The 17,593-nt window shown below is 38.6% G+C and overlaps 1 protein-coding gene across 17 annotated transcripts in view; it reads right to left on the bottom strand.

The window, feature by feature from the left end:
* Positions 1-15,672, bottom strand: part of LOC144003185 (pleckstrin homology domain-containing family A member 5-like) — a 51,141-nt gene extending 35,469 nt beyond the window's left edge. For 5 of the 17 annotated variants that reach the window (XM_077499142.1, XM_077499143.1, XM_077499139.1 and 2 more), the window contains exons 1-3: positions 15,355-15,658; positions 15,148-15,224; positions 14,486-14,543 (exon numbers count right to left, since the gene is read on the bottom strand). In XM_077499142.1, coding sequence (XP_077355268.1) covers positions 14,486-14,543; positions 15,148-15,224; positions 15,355-15,446 — 227 coding nt within the window. In that variant the 5' untranslated portion in view covers positions 15,447-15,658. Of the gene's footprint in view, positions 1-14,485; positions 14,544-15,147; positions 15,225-15,354 lie in introns of all 17 variants that reach the window. The other 12 variants (XM_077499136.1, XM_077499150.1, XM_077499152.1 and 9 more) reach the window with 5 other exon arrangements.
* Positions 15,673-17,593: the final 1,921 nt, after the last annotated feature.

Genomic DNA, 17,593 nt, shown 5'->3' with positions numbered 1-17,593 from the left:
AGAGGGCCGTGCATGTTGTGCCGCAAATGGCATGCACTGCTGTCATGATCCCGGGATCGAGGTTGCGGCATGTTAATACATGCTTTCCAAAAACATTATTTGCGTCACGCAAACTCCATGTTGCTATTTGCGCTGCCATGAGTGAATTAGACGCTACATATCAATGAGTCTCATTTGCATTGGGGTGGGCATATTTTGCGTCAAGTGTATGCACATTACCTAATTTACATACGCGCAAATAACACCGGCGCACCGTGTCGCAATCTGGTTGGCAGCGCACTTAGTGACGGATTTCTCCATCTGTGTGTGTTTAGTGAATTGGGTGCTCCCGGATTGCTCCATTTTTACCGGTTAGCGCCGTGCAAAGGCGACGCAAACCTTTAGTGAATATTCCCCTAAATTTGTCCGAATGTTTACAGATTGACTGTGCCACTTCAAACTGAACGGTTTTGAATAAATTTGACACGTTTGAAAATCATCGCTAAAAACATGCAAAGTCTGAAAACTATGGCAAAATTTGTACCAAAAACACATTGAATTGCAAAATTGACAATCGACCAAACCATTGGAGTGACAGCTTCTGCAAAGGCTGGAAAAAAAACGAAAGGAAGGCGGTCATCTGGATCACACGCATTTAACAAGACACTGGACATAGCTGGACGCAGCAGCTGCTCAGGGGACTTGACAAAATGAGACTGCAGTGATTCCGAGTGCGACTACATGCAAGAGGTGCAGAATGCAGTTTAGGCACAAGGAACAAGTGTGGCAGGTACTGGGCTCGCTTGCGGTAAGCCGAAGGGCTTGCAAGGGCTTTAAGCTATAAATAAAATGGGAGGAGGAGGATTGGTGGTTAATTTCCACCAGATGTTATTATATTGGTATGACTATTTTCCAAAGGTAGTACCCAGAACTGGGTGCTTTTTCAGTACCAGATTGATCAAAATTCCAGATCAGAAAAGGCTTTACCTACTATAGGAGCACATAACAGGAGAAATCACTAAATCATTAGTCGTCTGTGTAAGTCAGTCAATGCACATAACTGAAACCAATGGCAATAGAGCAAAATATGGCGAGGCTCTTAGTGACAAACAACCAAATACAGCAAGAGAGCCGCCTCCCGTCTGCTCTTGCCGTCCCTTGTGGGATTGCAGAACCTCTTTTCATCCTTATTACGCTGCTAGAAGGGCCTGCAACAGCATTGCATGGCTAACTGAGCAGGCAGTGTCATGTTGGGACTACATTGACATGATTTTGCTAAATTACAAATGTTTTAAAAAGAGTAACGAATCTTTAAAATATGTTAGTATGACTATACTTGTGCAGTGTATTCGGAGATTCATGTCTTAGTTTCACGACTAAGTGACCAAGTAATGCAATAATTCACTTTTTCTTTGCAGAAGATAAAGAATATATGCCTGTTAGTAATGTTATATTGTATGTCTACATGTGTTGCAAGGCAAGGCTGTTTTATTTCTATGGCACATTTCATACACAAGGCAACTCAATGTGCTTTACATAAGAAAAGACAAGCAAACAAACAGTTAACATTCACAAGCAGAGCATAGAAAACAAAAGTAAAATGATTAAAAGAACGTACATTGACAATGTTAAAACGCATTAACAGAAAACTTGAAAAACATTTAAGAGTAAATTTTCTTAAATAGAAGAAAAAACAATTGAAAAATGTTTAAAAGCCATTAATCAAAGGTTGCTGCACTGTTTTATCAGCACTAGTTTCATTCGCATGTGTAAGACATTTTGCATTGTGTGTTAGCATTAAGCTAGCTGACGTGTGCTTTGAAAAGTTTAAATCTAAAGAAACATTTTAGTGATCAATTTTAAAATGTGCTAACTGGTTCATTGTGAATATTACGACTTGGCACAGTTAAGACAAAAACATTACAAAGCCATTCCTTTTTTCCTAATTTTCCATTCGGAAAAAAAGGAAAACAGAAATCATGGCTTTTGTGGTCACAAAGCCACCGCATTAACATAACTTACATCATTCTTATTGGTTAAGTGTAAATTAAAGTAATTGCTTTACTATTCCAATAATAACATAAGTTATGAAAAAGAAAATAAACAAATTATCCAATCTAAAATGCTAAAATAATTAAACACTTTGAAAGCAAGTGAGAATGCATTCATGTATTCTCTTGATCAATCTTTAATGATACTGAATATTTGTTTGTGATTTACTTTGGGTATAGGAGTGAAGAAGTTTCCAGCCAGCACATTGCTTAGTTGCCGCACTGCTTCTAATCCTGTCTTCAATCTCAAGGCTGTCATTCTCCCTCCGAGAGAAAAAGAATTTGTGATGAGTCATTTTCCACCGATTCAAGCTTCGCGAGAGCAAAGAATGAATTAATATTACATCCAAAGTGAAGCTTTCATCTGCCAGCCTTTAGAACCTTCGAATTCACGCTTCTCTATATCGCCCTTCCTGTAGTGCAGCACACTTTTTCTTCCAGTAGTCTTGTCGCTGCAGTCCAGGTTCTTTCTATCCAATAAAGCTGAAATGACATTAGGGCGTAGACGGGCAGCGGTGGTGGTTCGACACCTATCTGTTGAGCCCAGAGGGAGAACAGTGGTACTTTACTGCGCGGCTAACTTGTCAGATTTATGGCTTTTGTCTGTGACGGCGACAGTGGGGGAATGTTCTCCTTGAACGTAGCGCTTTACACGATTAGCTTGAAGATGGGTTCCCCCAAAAGGAACAATTCTGAACCCGAATAGGCGGGAGATTACAGTATTCTTGTAAATGAAGCATACATTCTAAACTTTTTGCCTTGCTGCAAATTGAAGGTATTCTGGACAGACGAGCCAATTTTGACACGTTTTGTTTATGCTTCCATATGCTGGTTTTAAAACCATAATCATAAAGCGAGTATAAGCCTCCTATTGATTCCAGAGGAGAAGGATCACCTCAAAATCCTTTTCATGTTGTCCGTTTGTTTGTTTTTGCACAAATGCTTTGCCGGCTCACATGCACAAATACGCGCGCGCACAATGCCAAACGGATTTGTGAGCTTTTAGCTCAACTCTTCAAAACCAGATTGCAAACATTAACATACTGCAAACAGCCAATCAGCTGCTGGACCGGATCAAGAGAATTTTATGAACTTGGCAGAGCCTGGACCAGATCCCCTTGATCATTGTAATCCTGGCCAGCCTCACTAGTAGATTATCTATTCATTCTGTGAAGAGAAGTGAGAGCCCAATGTGCAGAAAAGAAGGAATCTCCCATTTAACCCGTAAGTCCTCCGCTCCCGAGATAAAATGAGACCAGGCACAATTAGACTCGGCGATTGGACAAGAACATCAAAACAAAAACAGTAGGACGAGTTCGTAAAATATGACCTCTATGAAAGGCCAAAAATGCAATGCTAAAATAAAATCAAAATGGCCGTCTTCCTGTTATGTTTAAGTTAGCATAAAGCTACAAAATACTGTTTTTGTTGTTGTTTGTGGTCTTGGGCTCTTAGATATGTGCGTCCATATTTTCGCATATCAAGGTGAAACAGAACCAGGAAAGATCTGTTAAAAATTTGTAGAGGGCGCTATTGAGCAAGTAATTCAAAATTACACAAGAAATCTCTAAAATATTCATGTTCATGCCAGGTCTGTTTTCAACCACGTATAGACCCTCAAAAAACAGCATAAATCTTTGCAAACAGCACATCGCCACGGCAACAGCGTGCAGCAAAAATAAAAAAAGCTTGTATTTCAAGACCGCATAAAGCAACACCAAGACCAAGACTTGGAGGAGTTGAGGCCAAGTCAGGACAAAAACCAGGCAAAGACCTCTCATCAGTACAGATGCATACAGCACGTATAAATCAAATGGACACAATACTCAACTCCAGTGTACCCCATTTGTCCACAGGTGGGATACAATTACTCACGTGGGAGAGGGTTGGCGCCTGCGGCAAACAGAAAAATCCATCATCCACCCAAAAAGATGTGCACTTGCCAATATAAGCCACAAGGTGTTGATTTATGTAGGAGAATTTCTGCTAATTGCTCTAAACACAGACATGGGCATTTTCAGACACTCTTTCTGTGTTAGACTGACAGACTCATTTTCATTGTTTGTGTGAGTCACATATTTCTACACGGATGTATTCTATTGGTTTGGTTTCATGTAGTTGACGCTGGCTCGGCTTTACAAGCCTGTTGTGTTTACAAGGCTGCCACGCTAAAGCAATGTGAGGCAGCGCTAACTTCTGTATGACTGTATTTGCCTTGGGCCTACCAAATAATTAGCAGCTCATGCATTGATGATGAAAGCAGCTAGTAGCACAATCATCATCATCAAACACACATCACAATTTTCTGCCAACTGCATTTGCTCCATTTGTTCCACTTATTTGAGCAATGTGATCCATGAGTTCTTAAAAATCAGGAACAAGCAGTGTTCCTCAGACATGCTAACCCCTAATTATGTTTGCTGTCCTTTGGATCTTTTTCTGTTAATTCATTAGCATCGTCTGTTCCGCCTTGTCCTGACGTGTTCGGCAATGACCTCCATTCTGGAGTCATTCTTGTTTGAGGGCATCTATAAATGTAAAAGTGTAACATAAACATACGTCATTATAAGCCTCCTGCACAAGATTCCGCTGAAAGAATCCGGGGGAGGTCATTCAAAGTCATGTCCTGCTTTCATCACACTCATGTTGATTTCTCATCTGGTATTAAGCAATGTTCACACTGCTTGTTCCACATTTCAAGCATGTGATTAACATTTGAAATATCTTCATATGTCCATGAAAACACCGTCGGTTTCTCTGATTCTGGTGAGCTACCCCTTTCCTGGCCCACTTTCCCCTCAGTGAGCACTCTAGTCTTGAATTTCTATCCTAAAAAAATGTTTTACAAAAACATTGAATTCTACAGAGCCGAACACAATCAGCAGCTCTCCATTCAAAAATGGGACTTAAGCAACATATGCACTTGAGCAAGCGTGTTTGGTCGGCGTAGATCGTACAGGAAATCATTAAGGAGAAGATCTGCCCCGCCAAGCCCATGACCCATTTAACAATGATTTGTAGCAAAAAAAAAAAAAAAAAAAAAAAAGAACAGCTGTATCAGACACACCCAACCATTGGGGACTTTGATATCATCCTCAACTTGATCTTGGTTTAGTATCATAAACTACATATACTACATAGTAGGACTATATATATATATATATATATATATATATATATATATATATATATATATATAAAAAACATTAATATTGCGATATTGGCTTATGCAATATGCATATCGCAAAGACATGCTATAAATTTGATATGGAATTTTATGCTTTTATCTGAATTTGACCAGTCAGACTGTCAGGTTTACCTGTTTGACATTTATTAAACCTGACAAAAAAGGAGAGAAGACCCTCAGTTCAAAGCTCGCGAGGAGAGAGGAGAGGAACTGACTGATACAATTTACTACTGCGCTCTCTGAAAAAAAATCCCTTCCTCACCCACTCTTTTTATTTTGGTTTCCATGCCCCTAGTTCCATGGGTGTTCCAACCCTAATCATGCAAATGCAAAACATAGTTGGAACACAGTGTACTTAACGAAAATGTGCACTGCCATCCAATAGTTGAACATTATCGAGAGGTAATTACAATTAATTAAGAATACCTTGAGTTTGATTATTTTGTCGCATAGAAAAAATAATAATTCTTTCATTAGATAATGTCATTTCTTTATGTACATGTTAAATATCGGAATAATATTGATATCTCTATATTCATCAACTATTTCGCATATCGCATGTTTTTCCAATATCGTGCAGCCCTACTACATAGTAAACGAGGAGTTTGACATTCCTGTAACATATTGCCAACACTAATTCATAGAAATAGGAAGGATAATATCTGGGACGGCTCAGTTTGCTTAAATGCACCACAAAGTACAGCCTCCAAAATTGCCATTGAAAAAAAAAAAAAAAACCACTATCAATCTCTTAAACAGATTCAGTAAAAAAAAATAAATAAATTGGGTAATCCTCGCATAGGGTGGATTTAAGGATTTATTTCAGTACCACTTTGTTGTTCTGCATTAACATTGGCAAAAATTCGACTTGCATGCAACTTTTTTTTTTCAGCCTCGAGTAATCTGGAAAGCTTGATGAGCCCTCACCAAGGTCATCAATCAGCCTGTAGGACTTTCCTTAAATTTGAATGAGATGGATACATTTTTTTGTATTTTATTCTAAAACATTCTACTACAGTATCATACTATTGCTTGCACTGTAAAACAGACTTGGCAGTTTTGTAAGGCAGTTTGAATGTGTCGTGAGCATACAATCCTTCGATTGTACTAATTTTATGAAATTCATTCTTGTTAAAACAATTTCATGTTATTATAATTCATTCATTTGTTTAATATGTATCATGGAAAGTTGATGATTCGGTGTTCGAAAACTACCACTAAAAAAAATACTGTATTGTGTAGGGGATAAATAATCAATTCTGAACATACCCTATCATCAGTACTGTGCAACCACAAAAAAAGTTTGAAGAATCTGTCCCTGTAAAGACGCAGGAAGTCCACCATTTTGGTTTTACGCAGCCATTTTGGTGTATCCTAGTCCTTAAGCACAAATCTGTCCAATATTTTATCTGATTACCGCAACGTATGTAACCTCTTCATTCATGCGTGTGTGTGTGGGTCATGGTGGAGAAGTTTGATTACTCGCCATAAAACATGAAACTCATATCAGCTCTACAAGGTCAGATCCAGACCAAACGTCTGTTGACTGATAAAGGACCCGCACCAACAGATGTATACGTCACCCTCTTGGCATAAATGTACACATGTAGATACGTTCCAGGTGAAAATCCACTAGATAGAGACCATATAGTGAGTTTTCAGTTTTCACCCATCCCATATTCTTTAAACAAAGTGAAACTCATTAAAAGAGGATTTCGAGGAGGATTTCCACAACAGACAGATACCACAAGAAAACGTGTGAACGTTTTAATCGCTGTGAGTCCTTCTTCTGGCGTACCTCACAAATAAAATGAACCCTACAGCCTGGCACGGGGGGTACGAGGGCCTGTGCACCACTTTAATGAGCTGTTGTTGATTTGCTGATCTGTACATCGTGTGCTGGAATCAGCTACTGCTTCTGCAGCGAAAGCACCGCCATTGTTTTGCAGCACATGGGGGACAAAGAGGCTACATTAGTGTTACTCTGTTTATTTTGCAAGATCCCCAAAGTACTCAGTAGCTGCCACAAACACAAACACACGCAGTCCAGCCGAATGATGAGTCAGTTCAACAGCCACTGTATCTGTATTTCGGCCCTTATCTAATTTGAATGTGGCAACATTCACATGGCAGCAATGTGTGCAGTAAGCATATCCAACAAGCCGGATGGGTTACCAGCTTGATTGCATGAAATCTGTCTCAATAAATCACTCCTACTTTAAATAAGTAAACATCACAAAGACCCAAGAGCCTCTGCCAGCATCTTATTTGCTGACTTTCTTTGTTTTTGATTCAAATCTCCTTGTCCAAAAAACACTTTTCAACTTAATGTCAACTTCACAATTGATGGTTGGAAGTTTTGCATGCTGTAATGTAATAATTTTCCTGAAAATGTTATCAAATTTGCATTTAACTCGATTAAAATATAATGAAACCCAATCATATCACAATTTCAACTAGGACGACACTAAAACACTGATGTAACAGCTAACACATCTGATTGTTGAACACTAAAAGATGAATCTAAAATTGTTAAATAAAAAAAGAACAGGACCATTTAAGTGGAACAATTAGAACTCCCAGAAGTTCTAATGAAGTGGGCGGAGCTTACTTGGATGAATTGTGTGCAGAGTTGGTATAAATAACTCCAATGCAGAACTCAATTTAAATTAGACATTGTTAAAAACACTCTGAAACACTTAACACCAAATTTCCATTTTTGCTGTTAATGCATAATACCTGAAAATATAATAAATCCTTAATAAAGCAATATGGTTTATTTTATTGGTAAAATGTTATTCAGGATTTTATTTATTATATTATTTGGTTTTATTACATTTTGGATGGAATTTTTTGCCATTATATATATTTTTTTAATCATTCCATTTTCAAGCATTATTAACTTGCCAATAACTTATAAATATATATATATTTTTTTATGTTTTATGTGTTCCAAAGACGTTTTTTTTTTGTTCTTTTTTAATGCTAGAGCAAACAGAAGGCTTTGATGCAACCTCTCAACTGCAAAGAATGCTTGCAGAAATGGTAGTTATTACACAAACGACCAGCAGGTGGCAGCAGAGCAAAGGAGATCAACCAAGGCCATGTTGAAAAAAAGCTCAATTACTCACAATTGTAAATAGATTTGTGAAAATTGATTAATTAAACTTAGCTATATTCTAATGCTAATTGCTGCAAAACGGAAACAGAAATATACTTTCTTTTTTTTCCTGATGAAAGAAGAGACTAATCTTTCTTTTGATAGGTTCCATGTTTTTATAGTAAGAGAACACAATAATCTGTGGGCCTTGAAAAATCAGTCAAAATCCAGCAAAACAGCCGGGAGCAAACGGGATTGCGTCTGTGAAAAAGGCTGGGAACGAATGAGTTAAACACTTAAGCATCATCCGCTAACAATAGCCGACAACCGGCCTAAATCATCACGTCAGCTGTCAATTAGCAAATTCAGCAAAGAATATACGTACAGTAACGTCTGCTCATTTGATGAAACTAGGACATAACAAGCAATCTCTTTACTGTGAAAATGAGCAGTTAATTTTGACCTCAACAACGTCAAAAGAAACCCAGCTAGCGTTTTACTCGAGTCTACACACTCACTCATCCAATCGCAAATCACAAGCAGACACCTTCACTGCCTCACAGACATCTGGAATTTATGGAACTCCAGCAAGGCAACGTAACAAGGTTTTTATCAGGGTCACTAGTACAACAGTTTTGGAAAGCATTTCCCTTTTTTTTTTTTTAATGATAGTACAGTAGCAGTTGTATAGCGTGACTACTGCCTGATATGAAGCATGCAACATCGGTTGGATACAACTCTGCAGCACACAAGAACTGCAGTACATGAAACCACTCGTCGGTGCTTGAGGTTGAGTGAAATAATTTAGCCATGCCGAGCTTCAAACCAATCAAAGTGCTTCAAAATCTTGGCAGCCAAAATTGTTTTCTGTGGAAGACCTTGGGTAAGACTTTTCTGCGCAGACATGCGATGTACTAATAAGAAATTGAACACGAAATGAATCCTCCCAGAGAGTTATCACTAAAATGTCCAGAATGTCACGGCTTTGGCCGCATTTGGATCATCATGATGGAGATTGTGTAAACTGGATACAGAGATGGAAAGGATGTTTCAATTTAAAAGAAAAAAATGTTTTATAAGACAAAGTGATTCAACAGGAGTTTTGTGTTTCTATGTTTGCTCAATGTGCGGAAAACGACAACAAAATCATTTGAATAGCGCTGGGTGAGCTCAGCCTCACCCCGAGGCCAAACAATCGTAAACATGCCCATCTGACTCATTCCGTTGAAAGTTTTTGGTGCCAGGTGTTATCTTTCAGTGGAGTCCAAGTTCGTTCTTTGTTTTTTTGTACCACAGCTCCATTTATTGGTTTGTGGGTCACTCACTACAGTTCATCACTTCATCCCAAAGAAAACTCACTTTCATGGCAAAAAGTACAGATTGTTCCCAATATTGCATTTATTCTTCTCTGATGATAAAACCAACCAGCATTGGTAATCAGATGTTGGCCAACAAGAAAGACGTTTCTGTCAATCACAATTCAAGTCGTTCAAACACAACAACAAATCGTGTTTTCAGCTTCATGTCATGATCTCGATCTCGTCATCTATCAAAATGTGATTTCTAAAGTCTCGCTTGCTGATAATGATGTGAAACCAGGTGCAATGGCGAAGGACCAACAACCGTCACCCCACGACTGCTCCATGGGCACTAAATGTGGCTCCCTGCGCCAGTCTGTGCCACCAAATGTGTGACAGATTAATTCCATTTCCATAATTCCTTATGGAAAACGCTGTAAAATCCATTTAAATGCATGAGAGCAAAGCAGGACGGCATTCGCCTTACTGACTAACTCAAAAATGTGCCGATCAAGGACTTGAGGAATAATTGCTGATTCAGCATTGGCCAGTGAATACCAATATGGCCTTTTGTTGAATCAGGTTAAATTCTACTGTACTCATTAAGCTCCAGGCTACGAAGGCGGTGCATGCCAGCTGACTATTCAATAGTTCTTTTCCTGCCTCTGTGTTTAGACGTCTTCCCACGCCAATTGTAAATACAAAAGACCTTCTGTCTTTTCTGATCAGTGTCAATAAAAAGGGCCAAGACTTTAATGGGTTAATTTCCCATGAATAACTCGTGACCTAACAGCTCATTTCTGTTTCCTCACACCAAGTGACACGAAACTGTTATATCGGTGACTTTACCTGTGACACACTGATCTAGACGTCTTGAGAAATTCAAGTTTGTTTTTACAAAATACCCAATGGACGTGAAAAATATGTCAAATGAAATCGTACAACAAAGAATTTGCTTATCACCGAATCACTTCAAGCTTACGCAATCGCCGCAATGCTAAACATGTTGCTGAGAGCGCAGACACCGATGCTAACATTAGCAAAATCGTGTAAGTACAAGTAAGGCTACTTTGTCGAAGGGACTGTCTGAAAAGGGGAAAAGAAATTGAGTCATCTCGACAGTGATCTCGTTCAGTCGAAGCAGAGCATTTCTGTAATGTCTTTCTTTGTGTTTGCAGCGCAATTAAAAGAAGCGTGATGGTTTGCTGTTCACATCTTTAGCATTATAGCATGTTCTTTTTGACAATTGGCAACAGTTTCATGATGCACTGCAAATACCTACAAGATTTAAATGTAACACGAAACGACTAGTTTAAGATCACGTACATGCATATCGTGTGTTCGTCAACCAATAGTGCTTGAATTACGGATAATTACGTGCTTACGTCACAAGTCAAAATGGCGGTCTTACACGGTGAAACGACACTTGGATTTTGGATCATTGTAATTCGATGTGTGAGGATTATTTTCTTCTCAAAATGTGATGAAATGTCGTTCGACTACTTTAACAATCTGGCTGGTTTGTATGCTCGTCACAGGCAAAAGCAACACAATACATCGTTTGTTTTCACCGTGTAAAGGAAACATTTGCATTGCAGAAATCTCATATTCGAAATTGTCCATTATGTAAAACATATGTATCCGATTAAAACTCAATTAAAATCAAAGCCTCAAATTAATTTAACGTATAAAAATGCAATAGGAGGGCCACCACCACTATATAAATAAGCCAATGTCACAAAATCCATTTTTACCAGGTAGCATATTTCAACAATAATGAGAATGCAAATGTATTCTTATTTAAACAAATCATGTTATGCTGTCATGTGATCGCAGTCATGCTCTTATTACCAAAAACAGATCTCACTCTTTCACTATTAGCGGCAAGAACAAAACAGTATTTGATAAACATGCTATTTGTTATTTTCAATGTAAATATTTTTTTTTTTTAAATGTCTTACATATTATGTTGCAACTACTTTGCTGACGGGCTTGATGGCAAAACAGGTCGCCCTAGTACTCAAAATTCGAAAAGTGGACAGCTCTATAAGACAATGCAAAACAAAGAGTAGATGGCCTTTTTTTAAAATTAAAAAACAAAAAAAACACACAAAAAAAACGGTATATCAAATGTTAGCATGATATGTTTGCTGCGGCCCTAAGGAATAGTACAGAAAATGCATGGTTGAATGATACGTTTATCATACTCTGATGTGATTATCCACACCGGCATTCACAGCCTATCATATTACAATACCTTTTTTGCATTTCATATTTACATGTCCGTGTGCATGCATGCCTTTGTGCATTCTACATACCGATGAGCAGCGGTTCGGCGCTATTTTTAGAACAGCTATATTAGCTCACCGTATGTGTCAGCTGCTGTTCTCAAAATGGCCACAAAGCACATGTGGCACAACTAGACAAGAAAAGTCATCCAACAAATGAACCCATAAAAAATGAGAACGAGACAGAGAGAGAGAAAGAGACGGGTAATTTTGCTGTCAAACAGGTCCACTAAATATATATGTAAATGCACACAAGACACTGAGAAAGCGCGCGCGCGCACCAACAAGTCGAGCCTGTTCAGCTCAAGCGAAGCTCTGAGTCACACTCGCTTGACAAACGTGCGTCTAACTGACAGTGCAGGCAGGCAGCCAACTCACCCAATTGGACAATAACAGGCTGCTGCTGATCCTGTATAGCACTCTACATGTCTACATTGTATACACACGTGGACCAAATTGTTGGACATCTTCAATTTGGAAGTAATAAGTGCACCTGTGAGTCAAGCTGCTGAAGATAGTCCGATAGCCTTTAGCTTGCCAATCGTTTTTCTTTTAACCTCCTGAATCCTCTGGTCCAGTGTAGTTGTTGACGTACGTGTCGCAAACAGTTTTCCTTGTCACAAAGACATTTTGAACATGTTCATACAATTTTTTCACTGTTTGTGAACGCCTTTTGCTACGTTCCCGAGCATTCGTCATTTTGTGAGATACAAACTTCAGAGATCCATTTCAAACTGGGTTGACGTCAATGTATGTGTTTCAAATGTCACTCAGCTAACTCCCTCTACATATTTTGTTTTTCTTAGAAATTTAAACAAATGTAAGTTGCAAGTTGAACATTTCAGCTAACTTTATTCACTGTAAAATAAATAAATAAAGAAATAAATACATTTAGATCAACACATGCTGATGACCTTGGAAGCTTCTGCACTTGTTAGAATTTTAAAACAAAACTACGATGGCGTATTAGGACCACGTAGAAATACATATTTTTTTAGAAGGGTGGGGGCAATATGATGAGAAAAAAAGTGGCAAATTTGCCAGTTTATAAACTGAAAACTATGACATTGTTAATCTCTGAGAAAGCATCTTCTTGTTTGAAAACCTGACCGAAAAGTACATTTTAAGGAGTTCTTCCACCGTAGACATTTTGCAAACTGTGACATTTGCGTTTTTTTTCTGCCGGCACCACACTTGACACAAACAGCCGCGCGACGAGACAAAAAAAAAAGTGACAAATTTGCCAGTTTATAAACTGGCAAGTTATGGCAAATTTGCCTCTTTTTTTTCCTCATCATATTAAAAAGTGGCAAATTTGCCACTTTTTTTCTCGTCATATTGCCCTCACTAAAAAAATATATATTTCGATGTAGTCCTAATACGCCGTCGTACAAAACTGTCTATTCTCGATATGTTTAAAATTAGATGGAAAACCTCCAAGTGTTGAAAATTTGAAGAAACGTTGTTTAACATTCATCATGGCACTTAAAAATGTTTAGTTTTTTATTTTAATTTTAATGCCAATATTATCCCTTTGAGTGAAAATGAATATCGGCTCCAAATATTGTTATCGGCCTCCTTGTCTACAAATAATCGGTATTGTCCCTTGAAAAAAAAAAACTGTGGGTCTATCACAATTTCAAAGAATTCTGTTAAATTTGATTTCATTAACAAAGGAATATCAACAATATTGTCCATGTGTGTAAATTCCAAATGTACAAGTGTTCACTCACTATGATGCAGTTCACTTTTCGTAATCTCTCAGTTTCACCAATTTTTTTTTTTTTTTTGGGGGGGGGGGGGGGGGCAATTTTGCCTGCATTTTTTTTCACATTAAGTGTACCTATTTTTGAAATTTTATGGTTTGAATGTTGAGTGTTTAAATAAAAGAGGAATGTCAGAAAATTTAAATGCCTCTCTGAGAAAAGTGTATAAAATTATAAAATGTGTGTTGAGGTTTTATATCCTTAAAACGTTTATGTAAAAAAAAAAAAAAAAACATTGCAGGTATTTGTTATTAGCTTGGATACACATTTCTAATTTTGTATGTGAGTGTTGATTTTAGCAACTGCAGATTTGGGCAGCATCCATTTTGTGAGAATTATGAAAAAAAATCTGAAACATCAATTTAAAGAGCTTGTTAACAGACTGTTTGTGTGCTTCAATGCTGCTGTTTTGGTTAGCAAGAACGGTCAAATATACTGTATTTTTGCAAAGAATGGGACTGTTGAGTTACTACATTTTCTGATGGGTCAAGGTTAGCATCCAAAGTGGGTATACGGTATCTATTGGAGGAAGATGTTTTGAGGAAACACGGCGTGTGTAGCAAGAGCATAACCGCAGACGGCGCCATCATCAGCAGACAAAGAGAAGGCCGCGCTCATTCACAGGAAATGTCGTGTAAACAGGCGACAAACATTCATGTATTCCTCCAGAAGGGCAGCAAGGGAGCTTGGTGGGCGGAGAAGAGACAGCAGGGAAATCTCTGCCTGCCCACCAAACAAAGCAGCCCCTCGCCGGCTGAAGATGGCTACTGCCACATCTGCATCATTCATCATTTTTTTGCCTTCAATTGCACTCACTTGATGAAGCAGCGAGCGCCCTCAAATGTGTAGCCTTCCTCCCATCCTCTTGGTAAATCTGCAAAGGGGGAGATAAACAGACGAGCGTTACAGCTGTGCAAGGAGATGTGACGTGATCTCACGCACACATACCGACACACACACTCGCATGTGATGCAGCAGCGACTGGTCTGGGCGTTCAAGGGCTCATTTTGGCGTGTGGCCTTTTCCCCACAATTCCGCGCCCACCGCCGATTTCACCATTGCTCAATCGTTTTTTCCCTTTGTTTTATTTCGCTAGCTGCGTCGGCACAACATCCAGCTGTTGAGCACATAGGCAAGCGACGATGCCTCGCTACCGTCCAGATGTGTGTTCCCTTTTGCCCCCGTTGTCGCTTATTTCCGCAAAATCTCTTTCCAAAGTGGCACTGCGGGGGAATTTGCTACATCAGCGCACGCCTACGTGACGGAACTTTTAAAAAGTGTGTCGCAAAGTGGCCAGGTGGATTAGGAGAGAGGGGGGGGGGGGGGACGCCGTGAGCGAGGGGCTACCACGGGAGAGAAGAGGAGGCTTGTTGCTTTTGCTTTGCTGCAGAGATCTTCTCTCAACTTCTCGTCGCGAGCCATCATGCACGAGCAGCGATTTGATCGAAAGCGAGTGAGAGAGGGAAAACATGACTTGCCTGGAGTTTTTCTGTGCCCTGTTATGACAGCCTCTCCGCTAACAGGCTGCAACCAGGTTGTACTCTTGGCTTCTTCGCTGTTAACAGAAGAAGGGGGAAAAAACGGAGGGGAAGGGGGATGAGAACGCCGAAGGAAAAAAACAAAACAAAACAGACGAATTAATAGCCAGGCCCGTCGAGAATTCCACGTCTCCGCACGATATTTACTTGATGAAGAATATCCGTCCATCCTGGGTGACGCCGTAACTCCAAGAAGGGGGAAGACAGGAGAGCCAGTCCGGGTTGGGATCCGCCGCCATGTCGAGCCGAAAAGCTTCTCAGGCTGGCTGCGGGTGCGGGTGACTTCCACTTGACAGTCGAACGCGAGCTGGCCGGGGTGCGCGCTGCCTGCGCGGCGCTGCGCCAGCGCGCGCCCGAGACGATACAACGGGCGAGAACGCGCCTCGGAAGACGCGCGCGCACACACACACACATGCAGCAGCAAATGATTTCTGCCAAATGTCAGGAGGCGGGCCCACTTTTTTTCCACACATTCACAATTACATAAGACTTCGGTTGTGGTTGGAGAGTTTACGCCTTTAAAGAAATAACGAGTCTCTCAAAGTATACACATCGATTCATCGAACGTCTTGGCAAACTTCTACAAATGAAATAATTGAGAAAGCAAAATACACACGTATACTTTTTTTTTTTTTTTTTTTTTTTTTTTTTTATATGGTCATTTTTCATAGCAACAATGTGGAGACCCCAAGAGGCCCCCCCATCCAAAGTAACGTAAAAAGTTTGTTTTGATTGTTTTTTTTTTGTTTTTTTTTTAAACCTGTTATTTAACGTTATATGTTCCTAAAGGTATACTTGACTCATTTTTCAAGAATTACAATTTGATCACCTCATTCATGTACAATTAATGCCTTTAAAAAAACCTTTTAATGGGATTAATTGAACATGAAAAATAATGTTAAAGTTATCAAATTCATTCTAGACAAATTCCTACTGCTGAAAATGGCTAAATGAATCAATCCCTTTAAAACAATTTTTTGGGTCACTTTGGTTCAGGTACCTCTGTTTTGTGAAATCATTTAAATATTTGAAATCATTAAATACTTGATATTTTATTTAATACTTTTATGTTATAATGAATATTTATAAACAATTTGAATTATTTTTTTTGTATGTAGCACTTGACTGTTTTGCTGTTGCTGGTTTTGTTTTTAATTTCCCAAAATGATAAACCAAATGACCCTTTTACAGTAAAAGCATACTGTAGCTTTTGGTTTATTTAAAAAAAATAATAAAAATAAAATAAAAATAAAACTATTTGAATTGGATAATTGTTTTTAAAGATCTGAATCCAACAGAATCAAATTGTTCCACTTTAATATAATATCACAACGAAAATACACATTGAATCGTCTTATATTGGAAAGATATTCTCTTTCTTTGAAGCTAATGCCAATTGTCTTGTTCATACTGTTGATAGATCAACAACTCATTTCAACAGTCTCAAAATGTATACTTTTCATTTGTATTACTTTACTATATATTTCCTGTATTTGTGCGATTATTATTATTATTAACATGTCAGAAAGTCCACCTCATTCCATTCAGGTTCAAGCATATCTCCAGCTGGTTGCAGACCTAACTAATCCTCAATCCTCTCTCTCAGCCCTAATACAGGCTAATGTCGGAGCTAATGCTCAGTAATGAGCGGCTCATTTTGAAAGAACTGTCTTGTCAGAAGACGGCATATTTTACAGCCTTTCCCTTCCTCCGTTATTGATCTTCGATCATACCCTAGCAGTGTGTTCACAATCAAGCAACAAGAAGACATTTCATAGCATTTTACACTGTTTAAAAAAATATTGCATTATGGTAACTAGTAACTGTCATTTCTATGTTATTCATTATGTTATAATGTACCGGACATGCCTTCTTCCCAAACATTATGTGAGTAGGACTGAAAAACACATTTTTTTTGTTGTTGTCCTAACTAGTGATGAATACGGCCCATTGTTTCTTGTGCTCCTCGTGATAATGGTAAATTGGTACTTTGTGTTGGCGCAGAATTCAAGACGCAGAACAGAACAATTGTTAAAAAGCACACTAATTTTTAGGTACCATGACAGTGGCTTGCAGTCATCACAGCTTACATTTAGACATTTATGTCAGTATTTTCATATATCAATATTTGGAGGAATACTCCATAACAATTAAATTGTCGTGTTTGATTGCAGACTTTCTTGCCTTTTATTAGATGATAACTTAGATGATAAATAAGTGGAAGTGAGCATGACTTTCATGAATAAAAACATTCAACCCCACATGATCATGTCTCGAGTGCCATTTCTCTCTTCAAAAACTACCTAAGCAAAATAGATGAGCTTGGTAAACAACATTATGCAATCAGCTGAAAGTCAGCCAAATCCTGCTGGGTTCCAATGGTCTT

Source organism: Festucalex cinctus, chromosome 16 (genome assembly GCF_051991245.1).
Source record: "Festucalex cinctus isolate MCC-2025b chromosome 16, RoL_Fcin_1.0, whole genome shotgun sequence".
NCBI lineage: Eukaryota > Metazoa > Chordata > Actinopteri > Syngnathiformes > Syngnathidae > Festucalex > Festucalex cinctus.
The sequence above is the reverse complement of the archived record's forward strand: the minus strand, read 5'-3'. Positions and strand labels throughout refer to the sequence as shown.